Source organism: Hylobates moloch, unplaced genomic scaffold (assembly GCF_009828535.3).
Source record: "Hylobates moloch isolate HMO894 unplaced genomic scaffold, HMol_V3 SCAFFOLD_19, whole genome shotgun sequence".
Classification (NCBI taxonomy): Eukaryota; Metazoa; Chordata; class Mammalia; order Primates; family Hylobatidae; genus Hylobates; species Hylobates moloch.
The window spans coordinates 43819045-43836194 of record NW_026652294.1 but is presented as its reverse complement, the minus strand read 5'-3'; the positions used below and the strand labels follow the sequence as shown (position 1 = coordinate 43836194).

Sequence of the window (17150 nt, the reverse complement as noted above, 5' to 3'; positions counted from 1 at the left end):
CAACCAGCTCTTCTGTGGTTCAGCCCCAATGAGACACACAGCTCAGGCTTGATGCTCAGGTCTCAGTGGTTCTCAACAGCCACTCCAGCCTAACAGTGGGCCACTGCTAACAGCACCAGGTTACACTTCTTTAATATTTACTTAAGTTAACATTGTGCAAGGCATGTACATGCTTTACCTCACTGACCTCTCAAACAACCCTGCTAGGTAGGGAATTACGATGATTCTTACCATTTTCCAAATGAAGAAGCTAAGGCTTATGAGGTAATTAACTTGCCCAAGCTCAGGGTAAATTAGGAAGTGACAGAACTGGGCTTCACCCTTGGGTCGTCAGATTCCAGAGCTTAACCTCAAAATTGCCTGTTACAGAAAAGGAAGGGCATGCTAGTGTGGTAGGCAAATTCTGTGCCTAAAATATTCACAGACCATCCATTCATGACACACATCTACTTGTACCATTGCCCTGCTGGGGCAGGCTCTTTTTTAGGCATGGAGAACAGAGCTGATGGGGACACAAGATCCCTGTTCCCATCACAATGATGGAAATGAATGAGCACAGTGATTTCAGATACTAATATGTGCTATGAAGAAAATAAAATAGGGAGATGGGATTAGGGTGAGGGAGGAAGCAGACACATTAGGTGGTCAAGAAAGCCTCCTGAAAAGGTGACATCTGAGCTGAGAACCGAACAGATTGCTGGCTTGAAATGATGGGGAAGAGCATTCCCTATGGAGGATAGAGCAAGCACAATGGCCCAAGAGGAGTGTGAGCTGGGCATGCTCGGTACCAGGTGAGCACAGCTGAAGAATGACGACAGAGGGGAAGGAAGCCCAGAGCCAAGCTCAGAGATGCAGGTAGAAGACACATCATAGTGTCCAAGGGCCAAGATGAGGAGTTCAGATTTTGTTCTACAAAGGGAATCCCGGAGCAGGATTAGGCAGGAGAGTGACGTTACTGGATTTCCAATTTAAACACTGGCTCCTGCGCTTGCAGAGAAGGGAAGAGGAAGGAGGAGGGAAGGGTTTGGGGTGGAAGACGTGATAGGAGCCACTGTGTTCAGAAAGAGCTGACAGCTGCTTAGACTAGGGTGGTAAATGTTGAAGCCAAATGGAAATTCTTTGGAGGAAGCATCAGCAGGGCTTACTGACAGCCTGGACGTGGCGGGTATGGAAAGGAAAGAATAAAGAATGGTGTCTGGGATTTAGATGAGCAAGTGCGTGGATTTACAGTACCATTCTCTACTGTTCTGCCCTCTTTGCTGGGTCCTCCTCCTGGTAGAGCAGGAAATGCTGCAGTTTCTAGGGTTCCTGATTCAAAAGCCATTTGTCTTCCCACCTTCCATTTTCTCCCCAGGTGATCACAGCAGCTCCCATGGATTCCACAGTCACTTGGGGTAGAGACCATGAGACCCCTCTCTCTTCTTCATACGCCCACATCCACTCAGTTACCAAGCCCTGATACTCTCCCTCCGGGATCTACCAGGGACGCTGATTTTTCTCCATCTTCAGGTCCTCATTGCATCTCACTGAAATTGTTCCCATCTCTGTGTAACTGGCCTCTCACTTCTACCATGGTCCCACCCATGAGTCCTTTACTCATACGATTTTCAGCAAATCTGATCATGTCTCTCTCTGTTAAAACGCTGGCTTTCCTCTGCTCTTGGGGATAAAGTCCAAACCCTCACCATGCCCTATAAGGCGTGATCCCATCCTCTGCAGTCCCGCCCCATGCCACTCTTCCCCATTCTCTACAGTCTGGTCACTCTGGCCACCTTTATGTTTCTCAAAAATGCCAAACTTGGCCGGGTGTGGTGGCTCACACCTGTAATCCCAGCACTTTGGGAGGCCGAGGCGAGTAAATCACCTGAGGTCAGGAGTTCGATACCAGCCTGGCCAACATGGTGAAACCCTGTCTCTACTAAAAATACAAAAATTAGCTGGGCGTGGTGGCAGGTGCCTGTAATCTCAACTACTTGGAAGACTGAGGCAGGAGAATTGCTTGAACCCGGCAGGCAGAGGCTGCAGTGAGCTGAGATTGCACCATTGCACTCCAGCCTGGGCAACAAGAGCGAAACTCCGTCTCAAAAAAAAAAAAAGCCAAACTTTCTCCTGTCTCTCGGAACCCGGCACATCTTGTCCCCCTATCTGAGAAGTGTGTCTACCCCTTTTGGTGCTGCTACCTTTCACCTGTCCTTAACGGCCACTTCCTCATGGAAGCCTCCCACTATTTAATTCCTAGCAAGCACTTCTTCTCGGCACTAAGACACGGTCTGAGCAGCGAATGCACCGTGAGTGTGATGCCTGCCTCCCCCTGGGTGGTGAGCTTCTGCAGCACAGAAATCCTGCTCAGCTGGCTCAGCACTTGGCATACACACCGCCTTGCATGGCAGACTTGGTGCTTTCTAAATATTTGCTGAATAAGGTGGAGAAACACTTTCACACGGTAGCACTTTATTTGTTGGGCATGACTTCCTAATGAGAAATGCAAGGACTTCAAAAAACTAAACATCTTCATTATATTAAGAGTCTTGAAAACCTAGGAACTAACCAGTTATTATCCAGGACTAAATATGGCAACATGGAGGCCGGGTGTGGTGGCTCACGCCTATAATCCCAACACTTTGGGAGGCTGAGGCGGGCAGATCATGAGGTCAGGAGTTCAAGACCAGCCTGGCCAACATGGTGAAATACCAAAATTATCTGGGCGTGGAGGCGGGCATCTGTAATCCCAGCTACTTAGGAGGCTGAGGCAGAAGAATTGTTTGAACCTGGGAGGCGGAGGTTGCAGTGAGCCGAGATGGTGCCACTGAGCTCCAGCCTGGGCAACAAAGCAAGGCTCTGTCTCAAAAAAAAATAAAAATAAAAATAAAAAAAGATGGCAACATGGAAAGGTAATTCATATGCTTTCTATTCTTCACTCCACATAAGGAATCCAGTTTTACTCAGTACCTACAAGACAATAATGTTCTCTCTGGTCACTGAGATAATGGCAACAAAATCCCATTTTTATGCCTACCCACATCTGTCTGGCAGCTACAGCTTTCAGGGCAAAACTTTTAAAAGTGGTATGACAAAAGTTTAGGAGTTGGAACACATGACTAAAGAGCTACTGAGCTTGTTAAAAGATAAATAACAAAAAGCAACTTACATGTACTCAAGTAGCAACTTATATGTGCTCCAATAAAAAGCAGAATACTGCATGGATCCCCATAAAGTCTCTCCTGATCCTGAGATTCTATGACCCACACTCCTGCTGTGATTGTCCATCTCTGGACCCTCTCTTAACATTCAATTCCCAAGACAGTGTCTGTTCATTCACTCCCTCCCTCCCACCCCACCTTCCCTTTACCTGATCCTTTTCATTTTATTTCTTTTCCTTTTCACCCATTGCTCCGATCATGACATATCTCCCAACTTAATCATCACAAAGAACTGGATATACATTTCAGTATTTGAGGTGATTTATAAGTGTCACGTTTCCTATTACATCTCTTAATGTGTTTAGAGAAAAACTGAAAAAAATTGAGTTTGGAAATTTTTTCCCCCTTTGATTGTTTCCTATTTTAAATGGCTCTTTGACTTTCAGACCATTTATTCAGTCATATGATGACAAGGAAAGATGAATCAGCATAAGAAATCATTGACAAAATCAAGCACTTAAAATCCACGCAGTGAGGCCGGGCACAGTGGCCCACACCTGTAATCCCAGCACTTTGGGAGGCCTAGGCAGGCAGATCACGAGGTCAAGAGATCAAGACCATCCTGGCCAACATGGTGAAACCCTGTCTCTACTAAAATACAAAAATTACCTGGGCATGGTGGCGTGCACCTGTAGTCCCAGCTATTCAGTAGGCTGAGGCGGGAGAATCACTTGAACCTGGGAGGTGGAGGTTGCAGTGAGCTGAGACTGCGCCACTGCACTCCAGCCTGGTGACAGAGTGAGACTCTGTCTCAAAATAAATAAATAAATAAATAAATAAATCCATGCAGTGAAATCACTGACCTATACATGCTTGGGCACCTATTTCCACTGTGGACTTCTCCCAGTTTACACGTTTATCACTGCATGCATGAGACTGCAGCCTTCAGAGCCTGGTAACAACCACTGTGTGTCTTCTCTAGTAAGAGAAGCCAGATAGTGTATGTCCTAGCTGGTGAATCATGGCCAGTCATAGCAAACCCATTTATCTTGGACACATATTCACCTTCTCAGCCTCCCTTGCAGCTAGAGAACCATAAATGAAATGAATTCATGGTCTTATCACCCTCCCACTTCCTGCCTGTGATGTGGTTATGTGAAGATGTGATGTGTGGAGCTGAGGTAGCCACATTACAGTTGTAAGTGGAGGCCCAGGCGTCACATAGCTGCTGACCCAAAGCTGCGAATAAACCTCGGAACTGGCTACATCAGAATCTTGTTAAGTGAGGCAATTAAGTGCCTTTTTCTCAAGTCTCTAGGAAGCAGTTATTAACCATGTGTTTTATTTTCTGTATTCAGACGCTTTGACAACATCTTGGGCCCTTGCTGACCCTGGAGGGACTGCCCCTCCCAGGCTAGGCAATTCCTAGAAATAGTAAACAACTCACCCACAGCATGCTTTTTAAATGCAAGCCAATCTAGAGCTCACACTTCAACAACCTCCTCCAAGAGGGTCTCACACCCCAGGCCACTGTCCATCTGCCCTAATCACCCGACTGGGAGGTCAGGTCTCAGACAACTAGAAATCGTCCTTAATAATTCAAACTAATCAATCCTGTATCTGCTGCAGACACCACAACAAAGGCTCTGGCCCACAGTCCCCTCCTTTACCTCCTGACCAACCCCAGAGCTTCCCCTGTAGCCCTCTGGGTGATGTGGCCTGTCCCCTTCTCTTGGGGAGGGTGAATAACTATCTCTCCTTGGCAATCATCTCCTGATGTGCTGGCTTTGCCATACCTCAAATCTTCTATCAATGCCCTATACTTCAGATCACTCAGGGATCCAAATGTCTCCTTACTGATATAATACATAAGACTCTCAATACAATGAAAACTCCACCAACCCAGGTAAATTCATCTGATCCCAGAAAAATAATGTTGGTACTAATCCGCCTACCAACACCAAAGGCCGAATTCAAGCCTCTGGTGGTAACATTCAGATGATACTCCCGATACCAAAACATACTGTACTTTGGACCAGTTATTTTAAAAATAGTGCTTCTTGGAGCAAAAAAAAAAAAAAAAAAGGACATAGATCAAAGGTAGGCTTGGCTCCAGCACCCCCATCCGGAACCATTCCTGGAGTCCCCCGTTAGATGTGGGTTTGATAAAAGGGTTTCATGCCCAAAGTCGTTTTGCAAACTCTCCCTTTAGACAGTTCCCCTTGCTGAATTCCTGATACATGCAGAATTATTTCTATAGGTATTTTTCAGAGCTGTGAAAGTTTTATTTATACACACACAAATGATTCCTGCTGGGAATATTAAGAAAGAAGAAACCAGGGCTTGGAAAAAAAAAAAAGAAATGACTCGTAGGGCAAGCAGAGCAGGTTTTTGCACCACAGCAGGAGCTGGGAAGAAGTATTGTGGCACATTACATGACAGTCCAAGAGAAATGAGGCTGACATAAGCCGAGGGGCATCGGGGGACCAAGGGGATGCAGAAGTCGGCAATAACTGCAAGTCAAAAAAAAAAAGTCTAAATGATACCAATCATGTAGATTATAAACTCAAGGAAGGAGGAGAAAAACCTAGATTGTATATCCCTTGTAATAAAGCCAAGTGAATGTCTAAGAATATCTTTTAATCTTTGGTGGAGCTGAGAGGGATGGGGTCAAGAGGAAGGTAAACCTGCAGAGGCTGTTCATGCCAAGAACTGTTGAAATGGAATCGCATTATACAATGCCTGTTATTTCTAATGTAGGTTATAGACAAAGGCATTAGAGAAGCTTTATTTAGCAGGCTCTTTTTATTGTGTCTCATTATAGCGAAAACAATTTTCAAGGGCCTTTATAGGTCACTTGTAACCTCTAAAACCACAATACACTTTTTTTCCATGAGATCTTAAGATACTATTGAGGCAAATGCAATCTATGTATGAGCTGAATCAGGGGTCAGATATCCATCAAGGATAAAGCTTCCCTAGAAGTGGGATCTCAAGCACGGCCCTGCTGTCTTCCCAGTTGCTCCAATCTGGGGAGGACAGGGAGAGGACCTCAACTTGCCTGGGGAGGGCAGGGGATGCTTCAGGCTGGGCTAAAGAGCAAGAACAGCAGGGAGGGTCATTACTCCACAGAAAACAGAAAATAGGCAGCTAGAGCTGCTGAATCAATTCTCAGGCACGTAAGCAGCTACATAAACAGCTACATCCAGGAGTGTCACAGGAGTAGGACCCTTGTCCTCAGTAGGCAAGATTTCAGCTCGCCAGGGCTGGGAGGGCACTTACGGAGCGCTTGTCAGCCTCTGCCCCTTGCTGGCCCTGCAGACACGCAGTGAGCTTCTTGTGAGTGCTGTGGGACACCTGTTTCACCAGCTCCAGACGCTTCTCCACCTGCAGAGAGAAGAGCGAGTGGTGCCACTGAGAGAGGGCAAGGTCAGGGGAGGAGGGATTGTGGGTGTGGACAATCACAACTCATGTTTCCATGGAGACAAGGACTCCTGGATAGACAGCTTTGTTTTTTTGTTGTTGTTGTTTTATTTTTTAATTATACTTTAAGTTCTAGGGTACATGTGCACAATGTGCAGGTTTGTTACATATGTATACATGTGCCATGTTGGTGTGTTGCACCCATTAACTCGTCATTTACATTAGGTATATCTCCTAATGCTATCTCTCCCCCCTCCCCCCGCCCTACGACAGGCCCCAGTGTGTGATGTTCCCCTTCCTGTGTCCAAGTGTTCTCATTGTTCAGTTCTCACCTGTGAGTGAGAAGATGTGGTGTTTGATTTTCTGTCCTTGCGATAGTTTGCTCAGAATGATGGTTTCCAGCTTCATCCATGTCCCTACAAAGGACATGAACTCATCCTTTTTTATGACTGCATAGTATTCCATGGTGTATATGTGCCAAATTTTCATAATCCAGTCTAACATTCATGGATATTTGGGTTGGTTCCAAGTCTTTGCTATTGTGAATAGTGCCACAATAAACATACGTGTGCATGTGTCTTTATAGCAGCATGATTTATAATCCTTTGGGTATATACACCCAGTAATGGGATGGCTAGGTCAAATGGTATTTCTAGCTCTAGATCCTTGAGGAATCGCCACACTGTCTTCCACAATGGTTGAACTAGTTTACAGTCCCACCAACAGTGTAAAAGTGTTCCTATTTCTCCACATCCTCTCCAGCACCTGTTGTTTCCTGACTTTTCAATGATTACCATTCTAACAAAGAACTTAAACAAATTTACAAGAAAAATCAAACAACCCCATCAAAAAGTGGGCGAGGGACATGAAAAGAAGACATTTATACAGCCAACAGACACATGAAAAAATGCTCATCATCACTGGCCATCAGAGAAATGCAAATCAAAACCACAGTGAGAGACAGCTTTCAATGCTGGAGAACTGGAGGGGCAGCGATCACAGACTCCAGGACCCTCGGGCTAACTGTGGTGAAATGACTTTAAACCTCTCCTGAAAGAGCTTAACCCAAATCAGTATTCATCATGCAAAGTACTGTCTTAAAAGACAAAAAAACTTCTCTCCTAACAGTTTGTAAGGAGCAGCTGAAGCAGTTTTAACCACATCGAGGATGGCTTAGTTTTTTGGTTTGGTTTTTTTGGTTGTTTGTTTTTTTGTTTTTTTTTTTTTTTGAGACAGAGTCTCGCTCTGTCGCCAGGCTGGAGTGTAGTGGCACGATCCCGGCTAAATGCAACCTACACCTCCTGGGTTCAAGCAGTTCTCCTGCCTCAGCCTCCCGTATATCTCTGGTATCTGTGAGACAGTGTCAATGGCTGCCTTACCTGAAGAAGGTCTTCACTCAAAACTTCCGTCTTTTCAGCCCTAAAAAGAACATTGAGAAACGTATCAGTAAGAAAACTAACAACAAAGCCTCATAATTACTCCCCAATCTCTTCAATTAAGGTTTTTCAATACCAGAAAAACAGAGACATTAGTAGCAGAAACATTTAAGAAGAGAATAGATAAAACTAGAATTTACTAGGAAACTTAAAAAACCAACACACCAGCAAACACAGCAAAGCAGATACCCTGAAGACTCTCCTGCTACAGATTGGAACCTGGATTCATGATAAAAAATGTATGCCTTTGTTCCCAGACATATATGTATTTTAAGTATCAGAATTAAGGTTTCCCCACCCATAACCCTTGGCCTCCCCCAAATAAGTAAGCTAATGTAGCAGAAATCTGAGAAAGGCTCAATTAACAACAAACACAGAGACAGTATTGAATCCTGGCAACTAATGCAAATGCCACCACGAAGGTCTGGCAACGAAGTGTTAGGTCCACAAGAAAGTGGAGGGCTTGAACCTGAAACTTCTACATTTAGAGAAGGAACCTGGATGCTGGAGGAATTGGTCCCAGCTAACCCATTAGCACTGCCTGCCTCATGTCAGAGGAGAGTGCCAATTCTCTCAAGAACAACGCATTCTAATTTAATGCTCTCTCTCTCTCTCTTTCTCATTCTCACTTTCTCTGACAACATGCACACACACACACACACACACACTCTCTCTCACACACACAAACACAGCAAATTCACATGAAAACAAATCATCAAGATTTAAGAGTACAGAGAAAGACGAAACAACATATGAGAAGTCTAAAGAATTTTGACTATTGCAATGATCAAAGACTGTAATGCATGTATAAAATATCAAAGAACAAATGATATATTAAAAAATAAGCAGTAGGGCTTCTGCTTCCAGGAAAAATGAGTGAATGTACTTTAGCAATTCTTCTCACTCACACAACTAAAAACCTAGGTTAGTATAGAAACATAAGACCCTGAAAAGGAGAAGGAAGGTATACTGGCTGGGAACCTTCAGAATAACATGGTAAAAGTGTTGTCCTTCACATTTCTCAGACTTAGAGCTTAAGAAACTAGCAACAGGAACACCTAAAACACCAACAGGCTCAGACAAAACAAACCCCAACAAAAGCCTGGTCTCTGTAGACAAAGGACCAAGAAAGGAGCAGCCTAGCAAGACAGACGCTTTTTAGAAAACTGCTCACTGCAGCCAACACCACAGAAAAGAACTGTGTCCTACTCCACCCATGCCAGCAAAAGCTGAGTAGGGAGCCCTGACTTCTACCCCTGCCAGGCTGTAACAAGCACCCAAGCCCGTGCCCCTCATCGGTGTGGGAGCATCAGAGAACACTGAGACACATAAAGAGAACATCCATCTAAGGAATGGGAGGGTCTATCACTACTAGGCAACTGACAAAGTCCATCTTCCTCTGCTGCAGGACCAGGGGAAATCACATGGTCACCTGGACACCCACGCCCATGTGGTGATAATGAAGCATCTCTTCACCTTCCCATTGGGGTGGTGTCACAGGAGTCCTAGTGGACAGACAGGACTCTTGCCAATGCCCAGCAGTAACAAGGCCACTCCCTTCTGCAGTATTAGTGAAAGCCAAGTGGGGAGCAACAACGAGACACTCATAACCGCCCCCCAACCAGCCACTGAGGTATCAGTGGAGGCCCAGTAGAGAACCAGAACTCCCACACCCACCCAGTATTAACAAGGAGCACCTCCATCTTTGAAGGGTCAATGAACGCCAGCCAAATGGGGAATCTAGACTTCTACCCCAACTCATCAGAAACAAAGCAGCACTCCTGCTCACCCCACTAAAGCAGCATCAGAGACAGAGGCTACAAGATAAAGTTTAAATGAGATCCAGAGTCACATAACATAATAGCCATAATATCCAGATTTCAGTTACTCATCACACCAAGAACCAGAAAAAAAACTCAAACTGAAAGAAAAAAAGACAATAGATTCCAATTAAAGTATTCATTATGAAAATGCTTCAAAGTGTAGTAATAAACATGTTTGAAATAAATGAAAGAAATAGGAAGTCTCAGAAAGAAAATAGAAGATACAAAGAAGAAACAAAAATTTTAGATCTGAAAAATACAACAATCTAATTAAAAAAAAAAAAAACTCAGTTGATGGGTTCAACAGCAGAACGGAACCGGTAGATGAAAGAATCAGTGAACTGGAGGAAGCATAATAGAAATTTTCCAATCTGAACAACAGGGCAAAAATAGACCAAACAAATCAACAAACAAAAATCCCTCAGGGACCTGTGGGGCTATAACAAAAGATCAAATATTTTATGTCATCAGAGTCCCAGAAGAAGAAGGGAAAAAATGGTAGCTATATTAGACTAAGTTGGCTACGATAAAAAAGTTAAAAAAAGATAGCCTAAAAAATACTCAAAGAAATAATGGCTAAAAATGTCCCAAATGTGGCAAAAGACACAAACCTACATATTTAAAAAGCTGAACAAATCCCAAAGAGGATAAACATAAAGAAATCCTCACCAAGACACACCATGGTCAAACTTCTCAGAACTAAAGACAAATCTTGAAACCAAGGTGAAAGAAATGATACCTTAACAATGGGGGAAAAGCAATTAGAATGACAGCAGATTTCTCAAGAAAAATGGAGACTAAAAGAAAGTGGCACATCATTTTTTCAGGGTTGAAAGAAAGAAACTGTCAACCTAGAACCCTTTAGCTAATGAAAATATTCTTCAGAAATGAAGGGGAGATCAAGACAATCTCAGATATACACAAGTTAACAGAATTTGTCATCAGCAGGCTTCCTATTGCCAAAGAAAGTTATCTAAAAACAACCCAAAGGCTGGACACAGTGGCTCACGCCTGTAATCCCAGCACTTTGGGAGGCTGAGGCGGGTGGATCACCTGCAGTCAGAAGTTCAAGACTAGCCTGGCCAACATGGTGAAACCCCGTCTCTACTAAAAATACAAAAAATCAGCTGGGCGTGGTGGTGTGCGCCTGTAATCCCAACTACTCAGGAGGCTGAGGCAGGAGAATCACTTGAACCTGGGAGGTGGAGGTTGCAGTGAGCCGACATTGTGCGACTGCACTCCAGCCTAGGTGACAAGAGTGAGACTCCATCTAAAAAAAAAAAAAAACACACACACACCCACAAAAATGATAAAAGAAGGAAACTTGAAATACCAAGGATGGGGGAAGCTGTCACTCAAACTGGTAAAATAATGACAGCAACAGACTATGATAAGTTATGTATATAGTAGGTAACACCTAGAGCCATCTCAACAATACTCCTATGGTTTGGATGTGTTCCTCAAAGTTAATATGTTGAAAACTTGATCTCCAATGCAGCAGTGCTGAAAGGTGGAGGCTAAGGGGAGGTATATGGGTCATGGGGACACAACCCTCAATGAATTAATGCTGTCATTGTGGGAGTGTGTTCATTATCATGAGGGTGGGTTTCTTATAAAAGGACAAGGTGAGCTACCTCTTGCTCTCTCCTGCCCATGTGATGACTTCCATCATGTTACAATGTAGCAAGAAGGACCTTGCCAGACGCTAGCTCCTCCATCTCAAACTTCCCAGCCTTCAGAACTGCAGCCAATAAATTTTTATTTATTATAAATGAGAGACCATGGTATTCATTTATAGCAGCACAAAGAAAATTGGTACCAGAGAGTGAGGTATTGCTATAACAAATACCTAAAACTGTGGAAGTGGCTTTGGAACTGGATAGTGGAGGCTAGAAGAGTCTGGAAGAGCAGGCTACAAAAAGCCTGCATTGCTGTGAACGAAGAGTTAAAGGTGATTCTGGTGAGGGCTCAGAAGAGAAGAGCTGTATGAAGGGTAAAATTTCTTAGAGGTTACTTAGATATTAACGATCACAATGTAGGTAAAAATATGGACAGTAAAGACCACTCTGATGAGGTCTTATATGAGAATAAAAATATCTTATTAGAAACTGAAGTCAAGTCCATCCTTCTTATAAAGTTATACAGAACTTGACTGAACTATGTCCATCCCCAAGGGTTTTAATGAAGACAGAAATTAAGAGTGATGAACTAGGATATCTGGTGGAAGAAATTTCTAAGCAAAATATTGAACAATCTGCATGGCTTCCTTTAACTGCATACAGTAAGATGCAAGAGAAGAGAAAATATTAAAAGGTAGAATTTATGATTAAAAGAGAAGCAGAATGTAACCATTTGGAAAATTCACAGCCTGGCCATGTAAAACACAAAAACGTGCCAAGTGTCCCCTTTGAGAAAGGGCTTAGCGTCCATAGAAGGAAGCCAGGTGCTATTCATCAAGGCAATGAGAGAATGACCTCCAAGATATTTCAGAGATCTCTGAGGCTGCTCCTCCCATTACAGGCCCAGAGCTCTAGGAGGGGAGAATGGTTTCATCAGACTAGCCCAAGATGCCTTCCATGGGTTCACTTGCCCAGGGACTCTGTTCCCTGCATTTCAGTGCAGAGCTCCTTGGTCACCCCAGCTGTTACTCAAGTAACCCCAAGTGTAGTCTGGGCTGCTACTCTCCAGAGGGCATACGTGGTAAGTTCGATGGCATCCATATAATGCTAACTCTGCTGGTGCACAGAGTTTATAAGCTGTGGAGGTATACACTTTTGGAGACAGGGGTACAATACCACTTCCATCTAGATTTCAAAGGATGTATCAGACAGCCTAGGGATCCAGGTACAGACATGTCACAAGAGACATGTCACAAAAGTGGAACCATTACAGAGAGATTCTATTAGGGTGATGCCCAGCAGAACTGTGGGGACAAAGCCACTGTAGAGAGTACTCACTAAGGCAATGCCTAGTGGAGCCATGGGGACAGGGCTGCCCCCAAACCCCAGAACTGTAGAGCTACCAGCACATAGCCCCAGCCTGGGAAAACTGCCACACAGGCTGAGCCCAGCAAAACCATGAAAACAGGACTGCCCAAGGCTTTGAGGTCAAAACCTCCACCCCAGTAGGCTCAAAAGGTACACATGGAGTAAAAATGGTTCTCTAGCTTTAAGATTTAACATTTTCCCTATTGGGTTTTGGACTTAGTTGGAACCAGTTATCCCTTTCTTCTTGCCTATTTCTCTCTTTTGAGATAGGAATGTCTATCCCATGTCTTTCCCTCCACTGCATTTTAAAGTAGATTACTTGTTTCAATTTCACAATCTCACAGCTAGAAGAAGTTTGCCTCAGGACAAATTGTGCCTTGAATCTCACCAATATCTGATCTAGATGAGATTCTGGACTTTTGAGGTGGTATTGGAACCAGTTAAGATTCTGGGGCTATTGGGATGGAGCAAATGTATTTTTCATGTGAAAAGGACATGAATTTTGGGGGTCAGAGGCAGAATGCTAAAAGCTGAATATGTCTCCTGAAGTTCCTGTGTTGGAAACTGGATCCCCAATGCAGTGGTGTTGAGAAGTTGGATCTAATGGGAAGTGTTCAGATTAATGCTGTTATTGTGGGAGTGGGTTCATTGTCACAGACGTGGGTTTCTTATAAAAGGACGAGGTTGGCCCCCTCTTGCTCTCTCACCCATGTGTTCCCTTCTGCCATGTTATAATGTTTCAAGAAGGCCTTCACCAGATACTAGCCCCTTGCTATTGGACTTCCCAGCCTCCAGGACTCTGAGAAAATAAAATTTCAGTTTATTATAAATTACTCAGACTGTGGCATTCTGTTAAAGCACAAAATGAAACAAGACAAACACAAGAAATACGTCAATGGAATTCTCAAAAATGATAAATTAACCCATAGGAATATAAGAAAAATAAAAGTAAGAAATGAAAAACAGAAAGAACAGAAAACAAAAAATAAACAAAAATGGCAGATTTATGTTTAACATGCCTATAATTACATTAAATGTAACCAGCCTAAATACACCAATTAAAAGACAAGAACTAGAAGAATGGATTTAAAAATATGGTGTCTACAAGAATCTCATTTCAAATAAATTATACAGGTAGCATAAAAATAAAAAATTGGAAAAGACATAATGGAAGCATTAATCCAAAAAGGCAGAAGTATCTATATTAATGTCACGTAAAGACAATTTCAGAACAAAGAAAATTACCAGAGATAAAGAGGAGCATGAAATAATGATAAAAGGGTCAAGCCACTAAGACACAACAATCCTAAATGTATATCCACCAAAAAACAGAGCTGTAAAATATATGAAGCAAAAAACTGATACAATGAAAAAGAGAAATAGACAAATACACAACTATAGTTGGAAACTTCAACACCTTCTCTCTCAACAATAGAATTAAATTTTAAAAATCAGCAACAAGATATAAAAAACACAACACCTCCATTAACCAATAAGATCTAATTGATACTTACAGAACACTCCACCCAACATGAGCAGAATATATGTTATTCTCCAGTTTCCATGGAACATATACCAAGATAGAGAACATCTAGAACTACAAAACAAACCTCAACTAATTTGAAAGAATGAAAGTCATATGCAGTTTGTTCCGTGACCACAATGGAATCAAATGTCAAATCAGTAACAGCAGGGTAAGAAGAAAATTTTCAAATACGTGGAAACTAAATAACTTTTAAATAATCCATGGAGGGTCTCAAGGAAGATGTTTAAAAATTAAACTGAATGAAATAAAAACATAACATGTAAAAATGTTGGGCACGACCAAAGTTGTGCTGGGAAAAAAATTATAGCATTAAATCTATACATTAGAAAAGAAGAATAGTCCCAAGTCAATAAAAGATCCTACTCCAACAACCTAAAAAAAAGACCAAATAAAGTCCAAAGCAAGCAGAAAGAAGGAAATTATAGCATAAGGGAAGAAAATAATGACTTTAACAACAACAACAACAAAAACTAAAGAAACTCAAAGAGCGGGTTATTTGAAAAGATCAATAAAGTTTAAAAAATCTCTAGCAAGATTGAAAAGAACATTATCAACAACAGGAATGAAGCAGGGAATATCACTACATACCCTGTAGAAATCAAAAGGATGCCTTTGAAAAAACCTACACACACAAATTTGACAACTTAGATGAAATGGACAAATTCCTAAAAAATCCCAAAATGATCGCAATACACATAATATGAAATAGATCATTTGAATATTTTCTATAGCTATAAAAATTTGAATTTGTACTTTAAAAACTTCCCTGCAAAAATCTTCAGGCCCAGAAGATTTCATTAGATAATTCTACCAAATGTTTTAAAAAGAAATATCACCTATTCTAAACAATCTCTTCCAGAAAATGAAAGAAGGAACGCTTCTCAATTCATTTTATGAATCTAATATTACTTTGATACCAAAAAATGACCAAAAAATAATTATAGACCAACATCCCTCCATGAATATGGGTGTAAAAGTCCTTAACAAAATAAAAGTAAATAGGCTGGGCATGGTGACTCACATCTGTAATCCCAACACTTTGGGAGGCCAAGGTGGAGGATCACTTGAGGATAGGAGTTTGAGACCAGCCTGGACAACATAATAAAACCCCAACTTTACAAAAACAAAAGGAGAGAGAGAAAAAATTAGCCAGGCATGGTAGTACATGCCTGTAGTCCTAGCTACTAGGGTGGCTGAGGTGGGACAATCGCTGGAGCCCAGGAGGTCAAGGTTCCATGTGAGCCATGATCACTCCTTTGTACTCCAGCCTGGAGAGCAGAGCAAGGCCTTGTCCATCAGTCAATCAATCTATCAGTCAATGCAAATAGAATTCAGCAATGTATAAAAATAATTTTTCATCATTATGACTAATTCACCATTATGAATAACAAACCAAGTGGGGTTTATTCCAAGGATACAAAGTTGGTTCAACATTCAAATATCAATCAGTGTAATCCACTCACTGTGTTAAAAGATTAAGGAAGAAAAACCACATGATCATAGCAATTAATGTAGAAAAAGCATTTGACAAGATTCAAAACCCATTCATGGTAAAAACTCTCAGAAAACTAGGAGTAGAGGGAAACTTCCTCAACTTGATAAATAACATCTACGAAAAAATCTATGCTTTTGAAAGACTACATGCTTTCCTCCAAAACAGGAATCAAGGCAAGCGCATTTGTTCTTATCACTCATTTATTGTGGTTCTGGAAGTTTAAGTTAGTGTAATAAGACAAGAAAAGAAAAAAGCATGTAGATATGAGAGGGACAAATAAAAATGTCTTTATTTGCAGATGATATAATAGTCTATGTAGAAAATGCCAAGGAACCTACCAAAAAAATTCCTAGAACTAATAAATGGTTTCTCCAAGATTGCGTATGAGATAAACATACAAAAATAAATTGTACATACTAATAATGAACACATGAATACTGAAATAAAAAATACCACTGGCAGTTTCTTAAAAAAACACTTAGGTGTTAATCCATTAAAGCATGTACAGAATTTGTAGGCAGAAAGCTACAAAATGCTTATGAAATAAATAAAAGCAAATCTAAATAGAAAAAGCATGTCCGTGGTTATTTGTACATAGCAAAGATATCAATTCTCCCCAAACTGATAACAGATTAAATGCAACCCCAATCAAAATCTTAACAAGATTTATTATAGTTATAGACAAATTGATTCTAAAATTGATATGAAAGTACAAAGGAAACAGTTAAAATTTTCTAGAAAGAAAAGTAGGACTTACATGATCCAATTTTAAGATTTAGTATAAAATTAAATAATCAATCAAGAGAGTATGGTCTTGGGAAAAAGAAAGAAACTCAGATCAGTGGAACAGAATAAAGAGTACAAAAAACAGATCTAGACAAATATGATCAGTGATCTCTGAAAAAGGCACAAAGGCAATTCAGTGGAGGAAGGATAGTCTAACAAACTGCGACAGAACACATACATAGGCAAAACTATGAACCCTGGCCCATTTGTACATCATTTACAAAAATTAATTTATAATAGATCACACACTTCAATAAAAAAGTTATAAAATATTTACAGGAAACATAGAAGAAAATATCTGTGACCTTGGGTTAGACAATGGATTCTTAGGATATCAAAACCATGATTCATAAAAGAAAAAAAAAGATACATTAGAATTCTTCAAAACTAAAAGCTTTTGTTCCGTGAAAGACACTGTTAAAAGATGAAAAGATAACTCAGAAAAAGAAATTATTTGTAACTTACAGATATAAGAATTGTATATAGAACATGCAAAGAACTCTGAAACTTAACA

At 41.3% G+C, this 17150-nt stretch overlaps 1 protein-coding gene across 4 annotated transcripts in view; it reads right to left on the bottom strand.

Moving 5' to 3' along the window:
• Positions 1 to 17150, bottom strand: part of ARHGAP44 (Rho GTPase activating protein 44) — a 205530-nt gene that overhangs the window by 87885 nt on the left and 100495 nt on the right. For all 4 annotated transcript variants that reach the window (XM_032139111.2, XM_032139112.2, XM_032139117.2 and 1 more), the window contains exons 2-3: positions 7943 to 7982; positions 6423 to 6527 (exon numbers count right to left, since the gene is read on the bottom strand). In XM_032139111.2, coding sequence (XP_031995002.1) covers positions 6423 to 6527; positions 7943 to 7982 — 145 coding nt within the window. The remainder of the gene's footprint in view (positions 1 to 6422; positions 6528 to 7942; positions 7983 to 17150) is intronic.